We start from the raw sequence: 26,856 nt of genomic DNA, 5'->3' as shown, positions 1-26,856 counted from the left end.
GTGATTTCAGTTGGACTTTAAAGGCATCCAGTGATGTTTTTGACCACTAGTGGTGCTATGGAGCGATGTTTTTATATGTGGACCTCTGTTTTTTGTATCTCTTGCTCTATTAACACTCACACAAGGACGAGCACACAGGTCGACTATTTCGTAGTTTTATGTTGTTTATTCATCACGCCCCCGCTATGTAAAGGCTTTACACTGGAAATTGTTTTTTTAAGCATGGCGACATTGTGTGTGGTTTTTTTTGTGTACACAAATAACAGTGTGAAGTTTAATATTTCACTCACCGGGAATGTTACAATTCTTCATCTACTAATCACTGTCAGTTTGTTTTTATTCTATCCCCCGAAGCCTGAAAGTGTGATGGGAGAGATATTCTTTTGTTTTCAAGTTAATGCCCTTAAAATTACTAACTTACTTGCAAAGTAAATGTTAGTTCCCTCAAATTAATGTATACACCTGCCCATGAGTTACTTTATTGGACTAATTTGAGCATCAAATTACATAATTTGCCTTCTCCTCTTAATCAGGTGCTCTTCTTTCTGGTAAAACTGACAAAATCTGTAAATCATATTTTGTCAGAATTGTTGAATAAAACAAAATGTTGAAGGGAATGTCTCGGCGACAATGACAAGTGGAATTAAGTTCATACTTGATTAATACTCAACAGTATTAATTTGAGGAAATTAAGGGTAGGCTACTAATTACTAATTTCAGAGAACGTTTTATCAGATTCTGCCCAGACACTCAACAGGTTATGCAGAAATACCATAATGCAGAAGTCCCTGAATGTCTCCTCCTTTGTGTTTCAGGTGAAAACACAGGAGGCTTCTGTGAGCTCGCCTTCTCTCCTCGTTGGGGTGTCGTGAAGCCCCGTGCTCCCTTCATCTCCTCCTCCTCTGCTGTCCCGGGACCGGCTCTGCACCAGCGCCCCCTGGAGTCAGCCTCCCTGTAGTGCACCAGTCCCCAAAGCTCCTCATCATCCTCATCTCATTGTTCAAACAGAAAATCGAGGAAATTCTGTCTCTCTCATCGACTGGAGAAACACTTCAGTTGAGTGACGTCTGTCTGAGTGTGTGTTTGGATTTTTGCTGGTTCATGATCGTTAACGAATGTGATTGAATGAATGATGTAATTGTTTTATTATTGGTTGAGGCCATCAACTGAAGTGTTTCCTCTCATTTATATGAGACCAGTCTGAGTTTGGCTGGAGTTGGTTTGTGATTCATGGCTTCTGTTTAAGGCTTTTTTCCCCCCATTTCTGACAGATAAAATTAAGATAAAAAGTTCAACAAATATGAATCCAGATTCAAAACAGTCTCTGGGCTCTTAGAGACAGCTTAGTCCAGATTTGATAGATCTAAATGAACAGTTTTTTAATGTAGACCTGGTCCTATGTGGTCTAGGCTTGTGAGAAACAGTGACATTTTCTTGTTTTTCCTAAATCCGAATGTGATATCTCGCCTCCGTTTGACAATCAGAACAACAATTTAAGAGGAAATAATCTCCCTTAAGCTCCCAATCAGAAGCCAATTTCAGCCCCGTACTTCAGCAGGGATTCAAGAATCAAAAATCCACGTGATTCCAGCAGGAAAGGGGCTTTGAAAAAGCAAAAACCAAACTGCTAAGTGCTTCCTGTCAGCCTCTGTTGAGGCTCTAGTTTGTAGTTAGTGGGTAGAATAGTTGCATGTGGTTTGAGCAGCTCGTGGAAACAAAGCCATACTCTCTGACGGTACAGTAGATATGTTTTTCTTTTGTCCTACTTGTACAAAAGCCAACTACTGATAACATATGGAAAACACTACCAATAGACAGTTTGGTCAAATAGCTGGTAGATGATGTTCTCTTGCATTTACTCACAAATAAAACACCAATATAGGAATTTTTGCTCATCGTCTTCAAACAGTACAGTATTACTGTTAACAATGGAGTCAGTTCTCTTCAGATATTTAATCAAGAATATGGGTCCAACCCAGTTTTTCCTGGTGAAACACTAACCTGTAGTGTTGGAAGGCCTTGTGGTGAAGCTGCTGTATTGAACAGCATCTTATTAATAAACCAGTATTAATGAAAACATGTTACAGTTCGACTGTCATCGAGCTGCTCAGCGGTTTGCCTGATGCCTTCAGTAACCGATAATAGAAATACAGTTTATAGTGGATGGTCCAAGAGAGATGACATTTCATTTTTGTAACCAAAAAAATGGACCACACGTTTATCTCTTTTCTCTTTTTTTTTAAAAATATATATATCCTTTTGGTGATTTTCTTTTTTTGCTAAATTTGTAAATATGAATTTCCCCTCACTTTTTAAAAAATTAGTCGTCAAGGGAGAAACATCTGTATGTAAGGATATTTTCTTCAAAACTTCTGCAGGATTTGTGACGTTCACTGTGCAAATGAACTGAGATTGGGTGTTTTACACTGGCTCCTCCAAATTTTCTTTCTTTCTTTTTTTTTATTCTTATTTTTTCTTGATTTCTCTGTAAAGTAGGTTAGCTGTTTCTTTTTGTGCATGAACTGTGGCTTCACTGCCCTCTGATACTTTTACTGAAATATGCAATTTTTTGGGTTACTGTGCAATAATAGCCTTCGTGGTTGCTTTCTGTTGATGTTTTAGGCCTGGATATTAAAGTGCCATGTCATCTGTTTTAGCTCTGAAGCTGAATTAATTTAAACAATCTTACTTTTGGATGCCCAGCTATATGACAATCAATTTGAAGCAGTTTTAATTGCCCACTCATTTTTGGCTTAACACAAATCACAGTTTTATATACAATGTGGAAAAAAAGGAAAAGTAACAGCATAAACGAGCACTGTAACGATATATTTATAAAGCAATAAGATCAACCAAAGTGAACAACTTGTATAAATCTGGTGTAAAATCAAGTTGAGAGATTTTTTGGTGTGCAATTCCCCAAAGGTCAAAGGTCAAACTTAGTGTCTTTCTTAGTGTCTGTGTGGTTGTAGGAACCACGTCTCATGTATGTACATATTAAAGGGAGTGTGTAGTGTGGGCTACATCAATGCAAGTTGTTGTGTTGCCGTTCGACAAAGACCAGCTGTATTTCTATGCATGTTCTCTTTATTAAAAATGTTTTGGGGTAAAAGAAAAGTACCTTTGTAATAAAAAAGGGTCAAAACAACATCTGTCTTGTTTGTCGTCTCTTTTGGATGAACTGTATTACACTTTTTTTTGTTTAGTTTCTCTGGAGTAAAGTAAAATACAGCCCAAGAAGCAAAGATTAGTACCAGCAACACTTTAAGGTTATAAATTGCGAAAAATGCTGAGTTATTTTATAATAATGGTGTGTTGTTATTGGGGGGAACAAAACAAGGCAAGACAACACAAATGTATTTATAGCACAATTCATACACAGAGGCAAAGGAATAAAAAACACATTTTAAAAGGAAAATGTCAGTGAAGAAATTATTTAAGCAAGCATACAGGTGTTTAGTTTACTGTTTAGGGCTATATAGTGAAATTTTACTTTAAAAGATATGTTAGTCTGATTACTAATATTCTATGCTGTTGCTGTAGATATATGTCCAGGGATAAATTAATTTCTCATAAATATTTCATTATTATTATTAGGTTTCTTGTATTTTTTTTCATAATAACTATTTAAAAACAATTAACAATAAAAAATAAAACATAGTAATAGTAATAAATAGTAAAAATAGTAATAATAAAAATAGTACTAAAAAATAATCACAGTAAGTTTAATTTGGCTGAATTAATTCAATTAGTATAAAATACACCATACACATACTGTACTGTATTTGAGGCATGTTTTATTGTCTGTCAGCAGGTGGCAGCAGAGCCCAACAAAACTAATACAGTTGACACTGACACCTTCTCACACGCACACACACACCACACACACAAAGACACAGGCAGGCATTTGATATGAAAGAAAACTATTCCAAATGACTTTTTAATTTTTTTTTCTTTACTAAGTTCTTGCAGGTGTTGAGTTTGAGTTTAAGAATTGTACATAAAGAAATCATCACTCCAGCTGTGTCAGCAGGTGAAGCTGAAGCCAGAGAAAGGAAGAAGATTAGTATAATTTCAAAATAAAACTGTGTGAAGTAGACAAAATAAGATATCACCACATAGTAGACCAAAAAACCTGAATGAATATATGTATATGATGTACTGTATACATTAAATATGTCAGAGGGAAATACTTTATCTTACTCTATCTTTCACATAATTTCAAGTCAGACCTGTCGACTTCATTTTATTCATTTTCTAGGAAAAAAACAAACTCTTCAGTTATATTTTGCTTTTCGTGTGTTCTTGGGCTTTACACTGTAGCTACACAGCTTTTAATTGCTTATACCGCGAGGCATTTTAACATTGAAATTATACTTCTTACATATCTCATTAAAGGGAAGGTGTAATTCAATTTTGTGAAGATCTTCTAAAGTAGGTGACCCTCGTTCACCCAGTAAATGGATGTCTTTCCCACACAAAAAGACATTAGTGCTTTATCACCCTGTGACAGACAAGGAAATACTAATAGGTAAGGAATTGTTATTTATTTATTTAACAGGAACAGTGCACATTAATAAACATTGCTGTAAATACACCAGAGTTAGCCAAGAGGCTTTTTTGTGTGTGTAGTCCATGGACAGATGTTTCAGTCACCCTAAAAACAAAATATAATGTTTAAATTATTTATTAAAATCATTAAAAACATAGAGACACTGTTACAAGAACATGCAAAGTAGAAGCACATACATAAAAACATGCATATAAAACATATAAAAAATAAATAAAACCCCAGATTTTATAAAATGGAAAAGTGAAATTCAAGAAGTAAAAGTTATGGAAAAGGGAACTCACAAAATAAGGAATATGGAGGATGTTTTTGAGATGAGATGGAGTCTAACAGAAGGAAAAAATATAGTTACATGGGTTAACACACATGCACATATACATATGCTTTATACATATACATATGATCTGCGCTCCCCAACCTCCTCCCCCCCTTTTATTTTCTATTAACTTATTTGTTGATTTAATTTGTTATTACTCTCTTAATTTTCTATTATTAATGTTTTTTTGTTTGTTTTGTTTTTTTAACTCTATTCTTTCTTTTTATTATTATTATTATTATTATTATTATTATTTCTATTCTTAATTTTATTTAAATTTTGAATGTTGAAGTTGTGTACTTAATGAGTTTGTCTATAAGCTCATCTACTTAAAAATTGGTTTATAAACTATTGTAATTACGAACTTTAAATTGCATATATGAAAACAACCTTGAAAAAAGGGAAAAAAATAAAGTATAATAAAAAACAAACATGCATATTACATAGCGATGTTTGTTTAAATATTATATATAGGCCTGTGTAAAACGTACACATACTTTGTAAATAAAGCTGCTTCTGGAATAAACGATGCTTTTATTTTCCTAAAGCTCTACCGGATGTTGAATCATCGTCCTCGCTAGCTTGACCCCGCAGTGACGGAGCGTGTAGTCAGAGAGAGTCAGGAAACAAGCCGAGCCGAGCCGAGTCGTGTCGTGTCACCGCGGCTGCAGTTCAACCGGGTGTCTGTCTGCACACACGGAGCTTTAGCCTTGTTATCTCATGATGGAAGAACATGTGAAGAGGACAGTCACTGTCGCATAACCCCACCGAGAGACGGATAAAGCACCGCAGAGTCCCGGTGTGGAGACAGCAGACCTGTCTGTCATGATGGGTGTCGCGGTGTTCCTGTGCAGGTAAACGGGAGCTGCAGCGGCTAGTCACGCAGCAGGAAGCTAGCTTAGCATCAGCGGCTACTGACTAACTGACTAAGTTGGGTTGAGATGAACTGTTGCCTAGAAACGACAGCCCAGCATGCATCATTATAAGCTGTCCTCGTGAACGAGCACAAACCGCCCTTTTTATTGTCCTCAAGGAGAAACTATAGTGTCTGCTGGGTTGATTGACAGCTTGTCACAACCTCACAACTGGTTCTCCAGATGTGCAGTCTGCATTAACAGTAGTGGCAAGGCTCTCTGTGAGTTAGTTAGCTATCCACAGCTGCAGGACTGGCGACTGACCAGGCAATGGCTGTCTGGCTGGAACAAACTCTTCTTGAGTGGACTCTCAACTCAACGAACTGCATCTGACACGTTGCTAGCCAGCTAACCGAGACTGACCTTACCGAGAGGATTCAGCCACAACCGGGCCAGACCGGACACACACACACAACTGTGAGTGTTTTTAAGTGATGAAGAGGACTGAGAATAAGAACAAGAGGAAACTCTGTAACATGGAGCACCACCAGGAGAGCAGGAGAGCAGAGAAAGATGCGGTGAGTACAGTGAAGTCCTTCTGGGCACTACTGTGTCACTATGTTATCATCATCAGCCCACGCACAGGACCATAAACATCCCATAAAGTGTATGAACTGTGCAAAACCTCATTGACAAATCTATGAATTCATGTTTCTTTGAGCTCAGTCACTGTGCTCAGCTTTGCAATTTTGGCACAGCCTCTTCCTCTGCTTAAAGGACCAATCCGGTGTTTTTATTTATGTATTTATTTTTACACGTTTTGGTCCCATATCTCTACAATCTGGGACTTAACTTCATCCTCCAAGATGACAACGCTCGCCCAGTTTATTTTCTGACATGTTTTGGTCCATTTCTAACAGTTTTATTATTGTAGTGCAGTCCATTTTGCAGATCATATCTCTAGAAAAGGTGGATTTCTATCTGATGCCAAGAAATGCAAGGATTGGTACCCCCCCCATTCACAAACCTTTTATACGAAGTTAATATGATTTACAGCTATAGTCACACAGCAGTGTAATTTAGGAGTGTATTCATTACACTACAGGCTGCTTGTGTATGTGGTGAATATGTGTTATACACTGGGCACTGCAAAAGTTAATGCAAAAGTTAAAGGATTTATAGAACAATACTGAGACAAACTGTCTCATTATTTGTTACCACACCTTTCATGACTGCAGCTGGTAGGCAGTTGCAGCAGTTCCTCTTCACACAGAGTGCAGCATACCTGTCTGCCTTTTCTGAAAGACATAGGTCAGGTAGATATGTGTGGGTGTCACTGGGGATTGTGCCTCCACCTTTCTCTGTTCCTGCAGCTTTTTTTTCTTGAGATGATGAACTTTGATCCGTCTGATTAAATCTGTGGTATTAACACTGCGGTGGGCGGACTGAAAATATCACAGGTGGCATCAAAAGTGAGCTAATTCATTATTTTTTTTGCTCAGTCATTGCGGATGCTGAGCGCTGGGTACTGTGGCCAGGTGTGTGAATGTGTGCGTCCGTTGTGTTGCTTGGTGATGCAAATGTAAAGCGGGGCACTGGGGGAAGGTCTGAAGTGCACCATGACAGACAGCTAATCTCTGCTTTGACTGTGAGCAAAGATGATGCGTTTGGAGTGACTCAAGCAGTTAGTGGAAGATGGAGGGAACATGCATTGGTATCAGTCTTTCCCCTATCGGAATCAATAACATTTTTATTAAATTAAATAAAAAACACAGGTACTGCAGTATCAACACTTTTAGCATCAATCCATCCACCCGTATCTGTTTGAATGTTTAATGTGTGGTTGTAATGTGGTTTGTGTGAATCTGGGATAACTCATCATTAGTTAGCTTCATAGTGCAGTTGCTATGCAAAACCAGCATTTTGAACTTGGCACTAACTCAATTGATTTATTCTTTTACTGTGTATGTTGTACATTGGCTCTGAAAAGTATGACACTGTTCTACAAAGAACAACCTTAAACTATTAGTGACCCGTCCTGTCCATTGTACCCACAATTTGAACTACTTCCCTAAGGAAAGCCATTTAGACTGCCACTGAGAAATAATCTGTCCCAAGTGCAGTTAAATTATTAAATACATAATTAATCCCCATTACCCCCACCCTACACTGAACTTGCACATTTGTCTCATGTTTGCAGAATTTGCACATTGCACATTTGTAATAGGCCAACGGAACTGTATTTGATTGCATATGATTGAACTCCAAGCTCCTCCAATGTTTTTATTCTTTCTTACTGTTGTCTTATTTGTAACTCATGTTGATTGTGGTGAAGCCAAAGACAATTTTCCAGATTGTGGACAATAACGTTTCAAACTGACTAACTGACTAACTGACTAACTGACTAACTAACCAACCAGCTAACTAATGTTTGGACGATAAAAAAAACATTTTCAGAAATGGCATCCAGATAGCTTGTTGATCTGTATCCTTGGTGAACATATTTATTCTAAGTGCTCTCATATGTTTATTACCTCCGCCAAGGAGGTTATGTTTTCGGTTCAGTTTGTTTTTCTGTTTGTGTCAGCAGTGTTACTGAGAAACTATTGGCCCGATTTTCATGAAACTTGGTGGAAGGGTGTTGCATTGGCCAAGGAAGAACCCATTACATTTTGGAGCGGATCCCAATCAAGGGGCGGATACACAAATTATTTTTTACGTTCGTCAACATTGCGAGATGGGACATTTGGCCCTGGCGGAGATCTGCGCTCTCCTTATGCCCTTTTAGTTCCATCATTCAGTCATTCATTCATTTCATTAATGGTATGAAATCAACTTGCAGGGAGACTTGAAACCTGCTGCAAGTTAATTCAGTAAATCCAATCAATGGCTGTTTGACAACACGATTCAAACACTACAGCAGATGACCAGCATCAGTAGGCCAACATTAGATTCTATAGAAACTCTTCATTTCTGTTTAAAGATTTAGATTTTATCAGTCTTCATTTGCAATAAACATGGAAATGGTCTGTTTAATAATACAAGCTGCTTCCAAAGATGAAGTCATTGCTCTAGCTCATAATTTCACATTTCTGCATGAAGTCATGTCCCTGAACCTCCGCACGTTCGATATGACTGACTGTCATGCAATATTACCGCACCACCCGGCCATTTGGGATATCATGTGAATAATGAGGTAAAAATGTAGTCCAATTAATAAGATTTGCCCTCAACTATGTTTTATAATCTTCTCCAGTTATTTTAGTATCTGCACTTTGTCCTAAGATCAGTTTAACAGTGGGAGAATAACATTTCATAGCCAGGTTTGAGTCAGGGGAAGGAGGTGTTGAGTTTGAGGGAGTGTGCTTTATGGTATCATGGGAAGTCAGACAGATGTTTTTGAGCTGCTGCCAGCTGAATTATGTGTTTTTGTTTGAAACCATATGAAATGGAGGACCAGACAGGGCGTTTTCATTCAGTGAAACTTCTACCTATTGCTTACACTGTGGAATACTGGGTAATGAATCATGTCCCTGTTATGGTGCTGTAATACTTCCAGGGGCTGTCTGCTTGGATTTTTCTGTAAATTTGTCCAACTGAGTTTTTGTAAATTGTGTAACAACCAGTTGGCAAGTCCGGGATTTGAAAAGTGAAGCCAATGCAGAAGTGCCTTAAACTTGCATTCTTTTTAATAGCCAGCAGGGGGCGACTCCTCTGGTTGCAAAGAGAAATCTGATTGTATAGAAGTCTATGAGAATATGAGCCTACTTCTCACTTGATTTATTACCTCAGTAAACATTGTAAACATCACTTTATGGTCTCAATCGCTAGTTTCTAGTCTTCTTCAATACAGCATAATGTTCATTTAGTAAATTATGGTTCCATTTAGAGTCAAATAGACCATAAAGCAGGGTAGGCCTTAGGGCGTGGCTACCTTGTGATTGACACCATGGCGCTGTCCGGTCTGGGAGTTATCTTTGTTTTTGTCTTACAACTTTAACAGTTTCACAGTGTCTATTAAGTTCATGAAAGTTAATGATAACATTTTGATCGCCTAAAAATGTCTTATTCAGCGTTGGGTTGTACCTAGCTCCACCCTCTTGTGTCATTTCTGGTTGCAAAAAAACAAGAAGGCGACGGCCAAAATGCTGAACTCAAGGCTTCAAAACTGTAGTCCACAAACCAATAAGTGACGTCACGGTGACTATGTCCACCTCTTATACACAGTCTATGGTAACAACAGGATTAAGGCTAAAGCTAACAATCATTTTCATTATTGATTAATCTATTGATAACGTTTTGGATTAAACAGTGTCTTGCTTCGTCCAACCAATGATGAGAAAAGTAGCAAATCCTCTCATTTTAGAAGCTGGAAACAGAGAATGATTGGCAATTTTGCTGATGACCTAAACAATTAATCAACGCTAGAAGTTGTTGTTGATACCTTTTTATGTCCTTTGGCAAATTGTTTTGGCACTAAACAAGATATTATATTTAATGTAGCAGGTATTGTAGACCAGGTAATAGCATCCCTTCTGCATGTTTGATAACAGAGCAGCAAGTAGCTCCCTTGTAAACAGACCCCGTATAAACATCTGCTGTTTAACTTGACTTTAATTGCAGTACCATTTTTACCATGTCCTGACCTGAAGGCAGACACACCATCAAGTCTAACTCTTGTAAAACACACAGTTTGTTGTGAAGGAGCGCTGGCTTGTGTATAGACACAAACAGCGGCTGTAATCAGAGCCTGTCCTCTCTCTGAAGCTCTTTAGGTTCGGTTTCAGACAGTCCGTGTCAACATGAAAAGCAGATTTTTTTGGTGGTTACATTTACAGCACTGGAAAATGAATGATGTCATTGTCATTTCCTAACATGAGCGTGTTAATATGTTGCCAGGGATAGAGCCCAAACACACTCACACACAACATCCTGTGTGTGCAATCAAAGAATCCTTCAGCTGTTTCTGTCCAGGGACACTTTGTTTCCAAAAGAAGAAGAAACATTACACGTAAGCTGTTTACACTGGTCTGATTAAAATGATCTGTACAGGAATGTATGAGGTAAGCATCATTTGTAACGGTGATAAAAATCAGTCAGCCAGATTAAAATAAAATAAAAGTATGATAAAGGAAAGATGTGACACGCTATCAAGCCCAAACTTTCCATTTATGCTCTAGCATAGTGTATATAAAAAAAAAAAAAAAACAGAAATGTCAAAAAAATTGTTTGTTGGTATGTTAATGTATCTCTCTTGGCATTAACAAATATTTATTAAAAATTTGATGTATGTAAAAAAACATGTATTATTATTATTATTTAAACAATGGCTGTGCAGATTGATTAAAAAATTACAAAAAACAATTAGTCAAAATGTATTGTCCTCCCCCCTGTATTTTGTCAATTTGGCCTTGCTAAATTTATTAAAACAAATTACAAAAAATGCTAAATATCAAAAGAATGTTTTTGTAATACATTTACACTTGTTTTGGGGTTGAAAAAATAATTGAAAAGTTAACAAGCTACAATAAGCAAAATATATTTTTCTTGTTTTTTCAATAATTTTTCAGTTTTTAGCCTTAACAAATTTGTCCAAAAGAAATATATATTGCAATAAAATTTCACTTACTGGTGCCTTTCCTTTATCATAACAGATTTTTAGCTACATCTTTCCAAAATGTTTGGTCACAGCGTCTTGGTTCAGTTTCACACGTCCTGAGAAATCATGGATTGGTTTTCCTGTACTAGAAAATGAGAGTAAAAGTGAAATCCTTAGAATTATGTGCTGTCTCAGAATATTATTCTCATGGTTATGTATTTTTCTTTTCGCTGAGAACAACAGCCAGTAGCTGAGTTGAGTAATTTGTGCGGGGAGCTTTCGGTAACAGTTTTAAGACAAACTCTGAGTGCGCTACAAAGCTGTGAGGAACTTAATATCTCCTGAAGAAGACTCCTCTTTACCTGAAAAGAGTTTAACCAGTTACTTGTTAAAAACATCTTTCACAGGTTTTCCTGTCACCCGATTGGCTGATAGAGCCGTTCCTCCTGTCCTCCTGCGACGTTCTCAGTTTGGTATTTCTATATGGTCCTGACCCATCCCTGTTTTACTGGTCACATGTGTTCTCTGACACGGTTAAATGGCAGCAGTAAAAGCAATGCAGTCCACTAAACACAATAAACACTGTCAGACTACAATGTTCCTGCAGTGGCCCGACTGGCATTTACTCCTCGCTGCGTGAACAGAACGCCTGCTTTCTATTCCTTATTGTTTACTTCAGCTCTGAAAGTTCGTTGTGTTGTGTTCACATCAAACTCAACACATTTAAAAGAGCGCAGTCTCTTCTTCACTTTGGCAAATATTTGACTAAAATTGCTCTGAAATGCAGCCTTTGTTTTCATTATTTGGATATTCATTTGCATCTTCCTTCTTTTTGCTTTAGTCATTGTCTTCTTGTGTTTTCTCTTTTGACCTTCCCTTTTGTTGTTGTTCTTCCGAGAGGCAGTTGCCTTGAGGTTAGGGTTGGGTGTCTACTACTGTGCGTAATAGAGCTGCATTATGTTAACCTTCACTATGGACAAGAGAAAGAGATTTATGAATGTACATCAGGAGTTAAACTTGGTACAATGTATTGAGTGAAGAAGAGTCTGATGGTGTGAGGATTCAGGACTGAGCGATGTGTCCTGGGTTGATTGTGACTGTTGTTGTGAGTAGCATAAAGGGACTACAACTATACAGTAGCATTTTATTATACAACCCTGTGTTGTAGAATGACAAATATATTTACCATGTACCTTGGAAATCAATGCATTAATGGTGGGTAAACAGATTTACAATACCTTCAGAAGCAGACATTTTGTGTTTTATAGCGACAAACTAAACTATATTTTAATGTGCTCAGTAGGTTCGGAGTGACCTGATTCATGTTTGGTGGTAAAACAAACCCACTCAAAGAAAACACTACTTACTCAAGAGCTGTGTTAAAAGCAACAGCTGTAACACTCATTGTCTGCAGGTGGCTTAAGTGTTAAAACTGCTGCTACTTTCTTTGCCTGTAGGTGACACATGCAGGTTGGCAGGTGTAGACCTTGGGCCCCGTCTTGCACCCGTCGCAAAGCGGCGCACTGTGCAACTGTCATTGCTAGTTTCATACTGACGCAGCTGTCATTTTCACGTCCACGTTGTGTAAGTAGTAGGGCTGTCAAAATTAACGATAATGGCGCGTTAACCTAAATTCGTTTTGATGCCACTAATTTCTTTAACGCATTAACACACCTGCTGATTTTTAGGTTGTAACAGACTCAGTTTTAAAGCTAGAGTGAAAATACTGGTATCATATGAAACTAGAAAAACCTAATGAATCCTTTGGTACCAACCATGTCATACTAGCTCGTCGGGAAGGAGGCTAAATAACGCTCCAAACTTGCACTAAATTTTGGTAAGGAAATATTGTCATGGCCATTTTCATAGGGGTCCCTTGACCTCTGACCTCAAGATATGTGAATGAAAATACAGACATACCCACTTTGTGATAATCACATGCAGTTTGGGGCAAGTCATAGTCATTGAGCGCATACCATTAAAGCTGTGTCCTTATCGCAGCGGCCCCGGGTTCGAGTCCAGCCCATGACCCTTTGCTGCATTTCATCCCCTCTCTCTCCTCTGCCTTTCCTGTCAGTCTCTCTCACTATCCAATAAAGCAGAAATGCCCCCCAAAAAATATAAATGAATCGCACTTTCGCTTCGCGCATTAGCAGATCCGTTTCCTTAGCAAAGAAACGTGCGCATCTCCAATTTGCCGAATCAGCCCTTTTAAATAGCAATGCGCCAATGGGCAGGCTCACCTGACTTTTAATGGTAATGGGAGATGACACATGGTTTAATACACGTTACGCCCAAATCACGCCTATGATTATATACACAACCGGCCGTTAAACTAGCAAAAGTGGAGTTGGACACGCCCTAAATGCACTTGCGCCATGTACTTTCGACCAGGCGCTATAGATTTAAATTTAAATAGGGCCCCTTGTCTCCAACCTAAATGTTGTAGCTAAAGTAAGTAGAGATGGGAGGATAATCTGTTACACTCAGGAGAGAGATGTCTCCAGTTGAAGCCCACTAGCCGGATCAAGCTAATTAGGACAGACTGAAAGTAGAGTGCAACCTACAGTGGATTAACAATGTACTGTACAAAAGAGTGTCAATGGGGGTGGGAGAGAAGAGGGAGGATTTTCACTGTTAGATACAGGCTACATAGTCTAGATTTGTACAGAACGTTAAAGACTTGTAGAGTGATGACTTAAGTAAAATTCTGACTGTATTTAAGATTTCCCTTACTTCTAAATGAAATATACTTGAAACTATGGTCTGTTTTAACCTTTTTGTGGGGCGTTGTGATGAGGAGCGCGTCATTGATCTCTGTTACCTCAGTGTGAAAAACAAAAAGGAGGAAAACAGCTGAGTGGATGAAAAAAGATCAGACAGACAGTGAAATCTGTTTTTGCCGTGTATGTTCCTGTCAGAGAAACCTAAGATAGCTTTATGTTTTACAGAACGTGCAGGACTGTAACACTCCCACTGACAGACCAGACGGCCCGGCGACCGGTCTGAACAGCGTTATCTAAACATTTCATATTTTCTACATCGGCTCTCACATTTATTTGGCTCTGCTGCGGTTTATGTGATCAGCGTTCCCTCCCGCATTCGTTGGATTCCAGCCGGAGCTTAGAGAGGTTTTAGGTAACAGGGAATGGAGGCCGTGTTATAGCAGATTTAGGTCTGTTTGTTCTGCTGTACAAAGTCACATCCTCCCCATCTGATCACCACAATAGGTCACGCTTGCTGTCATGATTGTCACATTAGTCACAGGCTGTGTGTGACGGTGTGTGTCTGTTTTTCCCCAAGCAATTATAATACAAATAGGACAGACAGGATCTGATCCCTACACTGTCGGTTGACATTCATGCCAGTTTTGTTTGAAAGAATTAATTAAGATACCGGAGCAGGATTACATTTATCCCAGTTCAGGTTTTTGAAGACCAATCAAGATCAATCATTATTTTAAATATGTTTTTGCCATTTTTATTAACAAAACCTATGACACTTCACACCTTAAGCAAGAAGAAGGGATCTTAAATACTAGAATAATATTCATAATTGTATATACAGTATAGCCATAATATTGCAAAATGTGATGCTAAAATTCTGCCAAAACAAATAATTAAGAGATTTATGGTAATGTTTTGCATTATGAATTCCACGTTTCAGATTACCACTTTCCAAGAATCCTTGTAATGTTACAGAAAAACTCTGAAAAATAATTTTTCGATGTATGAATTGAATGGAATTTTTATTTGTTAGTATTTGTTTTAGTTACACAGTTTCAGAGGTTGCTTACTGACATGACTATATTCAGTGATGTCCTCTTTTATGTACTCAGTAAATATGTGCTCTTTTCTGACTGTCCAGACAGGAACAATCTATATATGTCGCTGGAAACAGTTGTTAATGTGTGGGATAAATAGACTGTATACAAGAAGTGGGCGTAGTCACCGTGACGTTTTGGCCGTCCCCATCTTGTTTTTTTGCAACCAGAAGTGACACGAGAGGGTGGAGCTAAGTACAACCAAACACTGAACAAGACATTTTTAGGCGACCAAAATGTTACAATTAACTTTTATAAACTGAAAACACACCGTTGAAAGGGTTAAAGTTGTAAAACGAAAACACGGACAACTCCCAGACCGGACAACTCCGTGGTAGCGCCCTGTCAATCGCAAGGTAGCCACACCCTGCTTTATGGTCTATTAGACTCTGGACCATAATTTACTAAATGAACATCATGCTGTATTGAAGAAGACTTGAAACTAGTGATTGAGACCATAAACTCATGTTTACAATGTTTACTGAGGTAATAAATCAAGAGAGAAGTAGGCTCATTTTCTCATAGACTTCTATACAATCAGACTTCTTTTTGCAACCAGAGAAGTCACCCCCTGTTGGCTATTAGAAAGAATGCAAGTTTAAGGCACTTCTGCATTGGTTTCACTTTTCAGACGTGGAAGTTGCCCCGCCTACATATCCAGTCTTTGCTGCTCCATAGTTTGGTTACTGGAAATTCAGTACTTTTTTAGTCCTGAGCAAAATGTGTCCATAGTAGTGAGTATTGAAAACTGTCACTAACTAAAAGTCGGCATCTCATTTTTCGATCGTTTGATCATATTCATAATCTTGTTTGTTCATTCTTTGAATTACTGAATGTAAGGTATTGAAACTAATGAAAGTGTTGATCTCAAAGCGTGGTCCCAGATTGACTTATTTCCGACAGTAGCCTTGGCTCTTTGCTCTTTTACGGTTCATTAGGTATCTGTTGGGTTAACCATTAAACCTGCTACCCTCCCTTGCAATGATATGGGAGAGTGATTTCCTTTAACCAGCTCCGTGCGATCAGAGTGCAGCTGAGGAGCTGTCGAGCCAGAACGACCTCGGGGACTCCCGGCTGATAGTCGTCCCAGTGCTGCACAGGCCAAGGGGCTGATTGATGGAGCCCAAATGGCTAATGTGTGCCATTCTAGGGTGCCTAGAAGGGTGGTAATGGAGAGGCACAGATGCAGGAGGGTGAACGACATTAATTATAAAGCCCTCATTAACCAGAATTATAACCAAGAAGGGTCCTATACATCAATGCATATAAATGGCATTTATTACTGTGCTGCTGCCGATTATCTTGCGGCAATCTGTGTTGAGCAACGGGGGCGGGGAGGAATTAAACACACACAAGATGACACAAAGGAGACAAGACAAAGGCGTTAAATCTTTACTCAGATGTGTTTTTGAGTTTTTCTGCTCAGATTTCTTACCTATTTTAGTCTGAAAAAGGTTTTAGATGAGGTCAGGAGTTGCCTCCCGTCGTCTCTTTCAGGCCTCAGCTGCAGTTTCTTAACAGCAGCTTTTCACATGTAGCTTCAAATGAAGCTTTCATCTGTTAAATCCTGAAAAAGAGCCTGTTTTTTTAGCTTCCAACACAACATCCTTAATGAAGAAAATCCATCACTCTGCCCCTGCTTAGTGCCGCATTATGCCTCTCTGTTTCAACACCCCCTTCCCCCAGTCATTGAAACAGAGTGATGTGCTGATTTCACACTGAGATGAATGCCACATTGCTCTGCCTTTCACTGAGGCTGCGTCCACACTGATACGTTTTCCTTTTAAAATGGCCTTTTAAATCGATCTCCGTCCAGACGAGCGTTTTAGGGCTGTTTCAGAAATAATCCCCGTCCAAACTACCACGCCTGAAAATGCATATTACATGACTATTCACGTACACTGTGCATGCGCATGCCGGTATAAACAGGAAGCAGCGCGGTTTGGTTTTTCAGTTGCAGAAAAATCTACGAAGGAAGTACAGCAATGGCGAAAAGTAAGACTAGAGACTTCTTTGCTTGGGCCGACGACGAGGTGGAGTTATTACTGAAAGTAACACACAAGTTGTATAAAGCATTCAACACGGCGGAAAAAAACACAGATTAGGAGCCATTGCGGAGCAAATACAGCGACTGAGTGTCTGCGTCATCGTTTCCAAAGGTCTCCGTTTCTGTCCGTCTAGACTACAACATAACCCTAGAGTTTAAAAACAGAAACTGGGTCAGCGGCGTTTCCACGTCTCCGTTTTAGGGGCTCGAAAACGCTGAAGTTGTGTGGACGCTAGGTGTAAACGGAACAAAAGTTATCCGTTTTAAAACCAAAACGTATTAGTGTGGATGTCGCCTGAGAGAACCTTTACTAGATGTTCCATGTCCTCCCCCTCTCTATTGTGTTTTCCTCCCTTTCTCCTGCCCTCCTCTTTCTCTACTACCTCCTCCTGGTCCTCTCAACCACCATCCCTGTATCTTATCCCCTCCCCTGCTGTCCTGTGGTCATATAGTCCATCATACCATCTTGTTTTTCTCATACAGTGATGACATTTAGTTGTCCACTGAGTTGAATTAACAGCCCAGCAACTAAATGTTAATTGTGGATTAAATTCAGGTGAAGCTAACGATTCTCACAAATGCCCCATAATCAAGATTTAATTCGGGTAAACACCAAATTAAGTTAATGAGCAGTGAGTGCAGCACACCTGTGCTCCTTGATGCTGTTTCTCATGTGAGACAAAATGATGGACTCAATAATTCTAGAGAGTTATAATATTTGGCTGTTATTGCTGCGCTATGTTAGTTTGTAAAACATTGCTGCTTCTAACCTCCCCCTAAAAACGGACACATACTCACATTGTCGGAGCATTTGGGAGTGTTGACAAAAGCCAGCAAACAAATTATGCAAGCACGATGCTCTGTTTTTTAAAGTATTTCCACCTCGGTTCATGTTGGCGATATTTGCACAAAACTAATCAGTAGTTAAATGTCTTTGCACCTGTTGCAACTTTGTGCGATAAAAGTTGTGTTTTTCTCCCAAACGTTACTGTCAGAAATTGAGCGTTTAACCATTAATCTATTTCAGATTAATGTCGTTAGGAGATTAATGGCGAGGCGTACCCGGTCCACATCATATTTTGTGAATTTTCTGACTCATCACCAAAGACTGAGGTCACAGTAACAACAAAAGCCATCAGATAAAGTTGAATAACAGGAAAAATTATATTTTCCTCAAATAAAGAGCAAGATTTCTTCATGAAAGAATACATTCCCCTTCATTGAACATAATGATACATGTAAGGTTGGGTGATGTGAAAATATATACCGTGAGTGAGACAATATGAATTTGTCAGCGGTCTCTGAGGATAGTTTTCCGCTCCTCTTGTTTATGAATTTGTTAATGTCATTTCTGTTTATTTGTAACTCTTGTTAATGTGCTGCTATGTAGAGTTTGAAAGCTGATGATTAAACTAATAAATATGAAACTCTCCACGGCTCAGTTTTATGACCCGGTGGCTCTATGTTAATGTTGAACTCGGTTGTGTGTGTGTGTGTGTGTGTGTGTGTGTGTGTGTGTGTTTGGGTGTGTTTGGCAGTTGTGTCTGTTCTCACTCTGTTGACAAGTTGAACTTTCGAGGCAGTCTTTTGTTTTGTTGGGTCCCCTGAGGCTTGTTTGGTTGTGTGTTAGTGATGGAATATAGTCAGATCGGTCATTCTGCCATGTGCATATTTACGAGTGTGTGTGTGTCCGTGTGTGTTGGGTTATGTAGTTTCGATATGTGTGTTAGCTCACAGTGAGGAACTACAGTATGAGTGCACGGTCAGGAAAGATGGAGGGAAGCTGGAATGTTACAAGCAGAAACCTGCAGAGTTGACACTCACTGCTGCTGCTGTCTGAATGAAAACACACACTCTGCACATCACTATAGAAACGAAACATATGGCTGCGAACAACAGTATTTTCATCAGTCAATCTTTACCTATTGTCTTGATGAATCCAAGAGAACGTACATTTCTACAGCACTATTTCTGTCAGTACAACAACCCTCAGAACATCTCTTTTTTTTTAAACAGAAACCTAACTCACTAAGTCATTCCAGTTGTTTCTACTTGGCTGTTTTTTCAATCAGTGTTAAGCTACTGTGATTGAAACTCTACACGTACTGCAGAGACTTTTGACATTTGAAGCCTACCACATGCTCAAAGGGGATAATCCCTCCCTTTCCTGGCAGACTTTTAATGGGAAACATTTCATTGACAGTAATGTAAAAAAAACAAGAAGTGACAGTAGCAAAAAAAAATGGCAAAGTAGAAGCAAGAAGTGTTTGCAGACAGTATTTCTGTAGCTGAACTGTGTACATTATGCCGAACTTGCCACGTGAGCCATTATAGCATGCATATTTTCAACCCAAGTTCAAAGTTTTTTTTAGCGGCAGGCCTATTATTTGTTCAGAGACAAAATTACGATGTGATCTGATTGAAAGCTCCAGAACAGCTACTAAATGGACCTTAAAGTGAGAGTTTTTTGTCAACTATTGTTTCCAAGGTCAGGAATTAAGCTTGAAGCTCAAGTCTTTGAGTCTTTGAGTTGTTTAGGTGATGGTTACGGAAGGAAAAGGATGGTAAAAATCAGACCACCTGATCAGGAAAACAAGGTCAACATCACCGGGGTGCTCGAGGTGTTATGACTACATCACAGATGGTGGATCAATCATGATGTTAAGTAAAGCAGCTATGAATTACATCCAACGAGCCCAGTCAGAGGCGTAGAAAGACAAAATCACCCAAGGTTAAATAATAATTTAGTACATAAAGATGAAACATTTATTCCTGTGAAAAGGTTTCAGATTACTTTCAAAACTAACATTAGCATTAGTAAAGATTGCAATAGTCCACTTTGCATAGGTTGTATTTGGGTCATGTGCAGTTATGCAAATAGTCATGTGAATTTGGGACTTAAATATTTCAATTTCAAGTGTGGAGGAAGCTTCAAATACTGACATATGTAAAACCCATCTTTTGGCCTAATTATCTTCTGTTACTCCATCTGCATATCAAGTGACCTCATGTCAGGTCCTGACCCCAAGGTTGAGAGACTTTTTAAATAGAAACTATGAATAATTTTGCATAATTTTTCCAAAAGCTGCCTGGGATAGTCCCTGACCCTACGCAGTGCATGGTCTAGCTGAGAAAAAGATTGTGAAAAAGCCACTTTAGGAAATGTCCTATGGTTCCTCTTTGACGTAATACACATGCCTGACTTAAGTCACGGGTGAAAGAGCCATTCTAGCCCCACTCTGCTTCTCTAACTATAAGGAAGAGCTTCAACGAAAAAAGAAACATATTTATGAAATCTACCATCAGCCACTTTCACTACTTCCCTCAGTCGGTGAAATGAGGTCAACCAATCAGAAGCCAGAGTGCAACCGCTCGGTGTTTGGCAGATGTTTGTTGCTCGTGTGACTTCCTTCACTGAGTGCTTTTAAATGGATAGTACGGGGATTTTCAAGTGGGGTTGTATGAGGTACTTATCCATAGTCTGTGTATTATTTACAGTAGATGGAAAATATCCGTTTAAGTGTACTTTATAGCGTACCTCATACAACCCCACTTCAAAACACCCAAACTATCCCTTTCAGTGCTGGTCTGAAGCCAGATCCTTGTATTTCTGACACAAAGGCCCTGTTCAGACCTGACATTATGTGTCTTAGGTGATCCAATCACAAGTGGACAGCTCTAACCCGTCAGGCATTAGAAAGCGTCTCCACATGCGTTTCGAGTGGCTACATGTCATTGGATCTCACTTCCCTGCTCTATATGCAAATAAAGACATAGCCTACAGCATTTCTGTTTAGACCAAATGCATTGTTGTTTTTAACCAACGGGAGACAGTAGTAGTAATATCCTACATATTCAAAAAAATTGTCATGTCTGTAAAGGGGAGTCTCGTGGTTACCCATTTAACCCATTTTCATTCACATATCTTGAGGTCAGAGGTCATGACAGTTTTTCCTCGCCAAAATGTAGCGCAAGTTTAGAGTGTTATTTAGCCTCCTTCGAGACAAGCTCGTATGACATGGTTGGTACCAATGGATTCCTTGGGTTTTATAGTTTCATATGATGCCAGTATCTTCACTTTAGCTTTAAAACTGAGCCCATTACAACCTAAAAATGTCCAGTTGTGTTAATACTTGTTAATAGAAATTAGTGGTGTATAAACTTTGTGTAAAAATTTGTGTTAACGCGTTATTATCACGTTAACTTTGACAGTCGTAATAAAAATATAAGGTTATTGTCTGCCGACACCGCCGCCGTTGCCTGGTGCAGAGCTTCAGAGAGCCGGGGATGAGAGTGGGTGGCGGGCAGGTGTCAGATCTAGCTACTGAGCTATATAACTATATAATAAGGTATTTTGTTTAGTTGCCTCTTGATGCAGTGTAGCCTATAGACTATATCTAGGGCTTTTATTGTGAAAGGTCAGAACAGAAGTAGTCAAGCTGTTATGCTCTGCTGTTGACAAATTGGTAGTAATAAAGTGTTTGCCCTTACATTCATAAAGTATAGGGGCAACGTAACCCTCTGCTACACAGGCTGTTGTCTTGGGTGCATTCACACCTGTACTTGGATCATCCAGGACGCATGTTAAATCCAGGAGTTGAATAGGGAATAGGAGAACGAGGCCGAGGACGTGTGATTGCAGAGGAGGCGTCTCTTTAACTCTGCCCCTGTTTGGTGTCACAGTGATCTCACTGTTTACACACACGAGTTGTTTGACTTGTGTGTTTGAGTGGGTGTGACAGTTTGATGTACCCAGCTTTAGTGTAAATCAAACAACACGCGTCGTGTGTATGCGTGTCGTGTTTGTGGAAGCCACGGCGGCCGTCCCTCCCTGTCCTGATTGAGGGTTAATAACCTTTGGGCTGTGGCCAGTAAAGGAGCTTCCAACAAAACATCCTGCTTCCTCCGGCTCAGCAGCTAACTATAGGAGCACAAACGGACCACTGAAACAATCACAAAACATGGACGCTTTATCCACCTCAATCCCATTACAACACGCTACTGAGTTACTTTGATTGATGTCATTGCAGGTTGAGCTTTTTATCCGGCTGCAGTTACAGATAGACTTTTTTAGCGTGCCTTCATTATCTGGTATTTTCATAATGCAGGTGTCAGTGCTACATCCATAACCTAATCATTCAAGATTCAGTCATGCTAATCAGTAAGTTTCCACTAAATGCCTTTAAATGGACTAATACAACCAGAAATGTGAAAGGACCTGCTACCTTTATATATATATGTATGGTGCAACAAAACTGTTAACAGTTGAAACATTTTTATTATCCCAATATATGTATCATATCACCATATTGCCCAATTTAGACCAACTTTTATTGAGCAGGGAGTTATCTGAAACACTTTTTATAAATTGCTTGCCTGTGTCATTTGAGAGATAGTTTTTACTGTGAAGAAGCTGCTTACAAGATGTGCCCTGAAGTGTTTGAATTAGAATCCAGTGCTAACTTGATTGACAAATGTTGGTGTCGGTTGAAATTATTCTGTACAAAAAGAAAATCCACTCTTTTTCCCAGCAGAATATCTCTGTTCCAAGTCTCTATTTGATCCATCTTTAAAGTTGCTCAATACGAAATTCAGAGCACATCTGTTGCCTCCGCACGGCTCTCAACATGGTCTACGGCCCGAGCCGGCGGCTCCCAGCTAACGGTGCTAATAGTGCAAACAACGGCAACAGTTCTGACAGTGTTAACCTGGGGGGGGAACCGGAGGGTGGACGCTACAGAGACGACGCCGTTGGTCGTTATCACATGGTAAGCACCATGTGAGAGCAGTGCAGAGCGGCAGCCATGAGCTAGCCAGTGGGGCACATGCACTAAAAGCACTCGCGGCCAGTTTGGCTATGTAAACAAAGCACAGAGAAGCTCGGATTACAACACACACAGAGGGAGAAACGTCATTCTCTGCTCAGGTAGACATTACTCCTATACTACACTTTTTGCCAGCACATCATGCAGTTGTACAGCGTGCACCTGAAGGTGTGATTTAATCATTAATGATCTGGGAATCATCGTGGTAAATGGCTTGTGTCTTACAGACTGGTCACATGCATAAGTGAACATAAAGGTCTCAAACCACCTAAGATATAAATCTCTGAAAAAAAATGATCATGTTTCACCACCTACTGTGCAAAAATGACTGTTTGTTTAGTAGCAGAGCTAATGCATAAGGTTCCTGCGTAAAGGAAGAACAAAGCTTAACGTCACTCGGTTTCCCTTTGAAGTAATTCAGATAGTGGTGAAAGCCCAATAAGAACTTTGTGGCTCTAACTTGACCTGATTTGTCACACTCTCCCCTCAGTGCTTTCAACATAAACCTCCTCTCTTCTGCAAACACTCCCCGGCTCTGAGATTATCGCTTTGTTTCACCAGAAGCAATCTCCCCACATGGCAGGGACACGCCCGAGATTAAAAAGCATTCAAAATTCAGATATCAGTTTAATCCTCAGGGAATTAAACGGGCGAGCAGTGAAGAGTAGGCCAGCGAGTTACAATACAGTGTTCAGACAGCTTTCGATTCAGCTCAGACGTGCTGCGTGCTATGGCCTGTTACTGACATGTAGCAGTGTTAGATGGATGGCAGGTGTAGCTGCAGAAATGACTAACGTAAACAAATCAATAATCACACATAGTGCACTTAAAATGTCAGGGTATTTTAGAGATGTGTGTGTGTAGGCTTCACTGGGTAGTTACTTTAAGTTTGGTAAATCTGAAATTGTGTGAAAACTAGGGCTGTGTGTTCGGAAGAATCTGGCGATACGATACGCATCATGATACAGGGGTAACGAATCAATATATTGCGATACCGTAAGCAAGGCAATACACTAATATACTAATTTTAGGAAAACTGTCGTAGTATAAAGACACAACACACAAGAAATACACCATTTTAGAATAGGCAAAATAACACATTTGTACTGTATGCAAAAAACTACTGACACACTGGTTTTTGCCCAAAACTGCATGTGATTATCATAAAGTGGGCATGTCTGTAAAGGGGAGACTTGTCGGTACCCATAGAACCCATTTTCATTCACATATCTTGAGGTCAGAGGTCAAGGGACCCCTGTGAAAATCGCTATGACAGTTTTTCCTCGTAAGTTAAGCGTAACTTTGGAGTGTTATTTAGCCTCCCTCTCGACAAGCAAGTATGACATGGTTGGTACCAATGGATTTCTTGGGTTTTCTAGTTTCATATGGTACTAACTTCATTCACTTTAGCTTTAAAACTGAGCCTGCTACAACCTACGAAAGTTTGAATAGTGGCCGGGCCCGATAGTGAACCATCGGGTTTTTAAGAGGTCAATTAAAAATCGATACACTGTTTTGGAGAATCGATACAGTATTGCACAACATAATATTGCGATACTCATGTGCATCGACACTTTCTTACGCCCCTAGTGAAAGTGACATTCGTCCACACATGGTCTGTTTTTCTAAAGCTCTCCATCCTCATTGAACCACCCGAACAAAATGAAAATGACTAAATCTCTCCTTCTTCGTCTTTCGGTCAGCAAACAAAGCTGTGCATCACAGCCACCGTGTGTTAAGTTACTGTGCTCAGTCTCAGCTGGTTAAAACATCTGTTCTGTCCCCTCCTCCCCTCGGTTGTCTACAAATATAAAATACTGCCTCTGTGATGTTTGATTGCAGCTCATAAAAGCTACCTGTCATCCAGCCGAACAGTAATCACTGTACTGCTTTACTGAGTCGTCAATCAAATCACTGGTCTGACCGAGTAATTATACATGTTGACACCTGTGTTGTCAGCTACAGTATATTGACTGAGTGATCACAGAGCCGGTTAGAGAAGACTGGCGTCTTAGCTTTACTGACACATAACTCGTAAACTTGAATAGTTTTCCTGGTCCAGGTCCACACCAGAAAGAGAGGCTGGTGTTTTTCAGATTCATCCTTTCTGGAGACCATTTTCAAGTACAAATGATTTTATGTATTGATTTGTTATGTAATCGTTTTTTGAGTGGTGACATGCACTGATGCTTGTAAGTAAGACTGTGGCGTGTCCTGTAGGGGTGGGAAAAAACCCCAATTCACTTATGTATCGCAATTTCTTCTTTTTTTTTTTGTTTTGTTTTAAGATTTTTGAAATCGATTTTTAATGCCAGAGTCAATATAATTGCTTCATTTGAGTCTATGCGGAGGTAGAAGGAAGTTACCGCTTTTATTGTTGTAGTCTGAGTAACGTGACGTCATATCCGTTCCGTATCCAAAAAACAAAACAACAGAGGCTGGTGTAACACATGTTATACGTCGCCAGTGTGTGTTGCCCTTTACATCTCCTGTTTGTGCTGCAGGGAGGCAGGCTGATTGTAAACATTTATGAGTGCCATAGCATAAAAAAAACTGCACAGTGCAATATTACTTTATTGATTTACTGGAATGATCTCATAAAAAGTCTGTTCATCATATCAAACAGGCTGCGAGCCGAGAATGAACTTGTACCTAGAAGTAACGAGATCTAGTAACTTCAGTAAAGTGGGCGTCTGAGCTCAAAAACTGGTGCAGTGTGCTTTCTCTTCCTGCCACACACGTACATGAGCACACACACATGAAACAATGGGCTCACACACACGCATCCCTTCCCCCTTCTACACATACAAACAAGAGCAGCACACAGTTTTGGAGTCCGTCCCAGGACTCAGGTGCAGGTCTTGGCAGTGCTGCTGCTGCTCAGGTGGGATTGTACTGCAGAGCAGACATGTAATGACATTACCCTCCTGTCTGTGTTTGTGTGTGTGTGTCTGCAGCTGTATTGTATAGGGCAATATAAATATCAGATCAGACTCTGTACCAGCAGATACTCAATATTAAAAGACTGTTTTGGACCAGATAAACATGATCAGGACATCCTGTTTTGGAGGAAGTGTCGTGCTGCGCAATGTTTATTGGACATTTTTGTCATATTCAGTGGCAAAGCCAATGAAGGAAGCAGCAGGTCAGCCTATATGCAGTGAGGAGTGTGTGGATATCAGGATGGTAGATGGGCTAATAAGCATTGACACCAGAGGACACAGTGTGCATCCTGTCCCTCCAGAGGCCCTGCAGGTGTTGGGATAATTGTTTCCTTCAGCTCGTGCACATAAATTATTAGTTTGTGTTCTGGAAGCAGATTAAAGTGACTGTCACAACAGAAACTGAAGCTGACAGAAGAAACGATTGCTAGCAGCTGTGCTATTTAGGTGCCAGTAAATTCATTCCTTCATATTAATATCATTTGTCCCTTTGGCACTCTTTTATACCGTTGTGATGATACATTGGCTGTTATTTCTGCTATCTTGTCCAGCTTTGATCGCTATTAGTTAAGTGCACATATAAAACTGTTTAGCCTAATACAGTGCAAAATAGTGCAAACAGTGATCAGACCATGGAAAATCAAACACAAATGAATTGATTTGAATGAGAAGAAATCACCAGTTTATATTACATACAGTTTTCCCGCAGTGTTTGAAATCAGAGGTGGGCCACCTCACCTGAAATGAGGACTATGGCAAAAATCATAATCACGATTATTTTGGTCAATATTGAGATTACCAATATTTAACACAATCACTCGTTGATTTGGAAAAATCATGGATTTAGAAAAATAAAATATATTTTAAAGTTAAGTGCATC

At 39.5% G+C, this 26,856-nt stretch overlaps 2 protein-coding genes across 15 annotated transcripts in view; both read left to right on the top strand.

Moving 5' to 3' along the window:
• pde4dip (phosphodiesterase 4D interacting protein) overlaps positions 1 to 2,868 on the top strand; it is a 125,245-nt gene extending 122,377 nt beyond the window's left edge. For all 11 annotated transcript variants that reach the window (XM_074636370.1, XM_074636368.1, XM_074636369.1 and 8 more), the window contains one exon: positions 816 to 2,868. In XM_074636370.1, the coding sequence (XP_074492471.1) occupies positions 816 to 958 (143 nt within the window). In that variant the 3' untranslated portion in view covers positions 959 to 2,868. The remainder of the gene's footprint in view (positions 1 to 815) is intronic.
• Positions 2,869 to 5,465: 2,597 nt separating this feature from the next.
• Positions 5,466 to 26,856, top strand: part of mast2 (microtubule associated serine/threonine kinase 2) — a 214,370-nt gene continuing 192,979 nt past the window's right edge. For 3 of the 4 annotated variants that reach the window (XM_074636372.1, XM_074636373.1, XM_074636371.1), the window contains exon 1: positions 5,466 to 6,318. In XM_074636372.1, coding sequence (XP_074492473.1) covers positions 6,235 to 6,318 — 84 coding nt within the window. In that variant the 5' untranslated portion in view covers positions 5,466 to 6,234. The remainder of the gene's footprint in view (positions 6,319 to 26,856) is intronic. The other variant, XM_074636374.1, reaches the window with a different exon arrangement.

This window comes from Sebastes fasciatus, chromosome 5, assembly GCF_043250625.1.
Source record: "Sebastes fasciatus isolate fSebFas1 chromosome 5, fSebFas1.pri, whole genome shotgun sequence".
Taxonomy (NCBI): domain Eukaryota; kingdom Metazoa; phylum Chordata; class Actinopteri; order Perciformes; family Sebastidae; genus Sebastes; species Sebastes fasciatus.
This window is presented reverse-complemented; position numbering and strand designations above follow the sequence as displayed.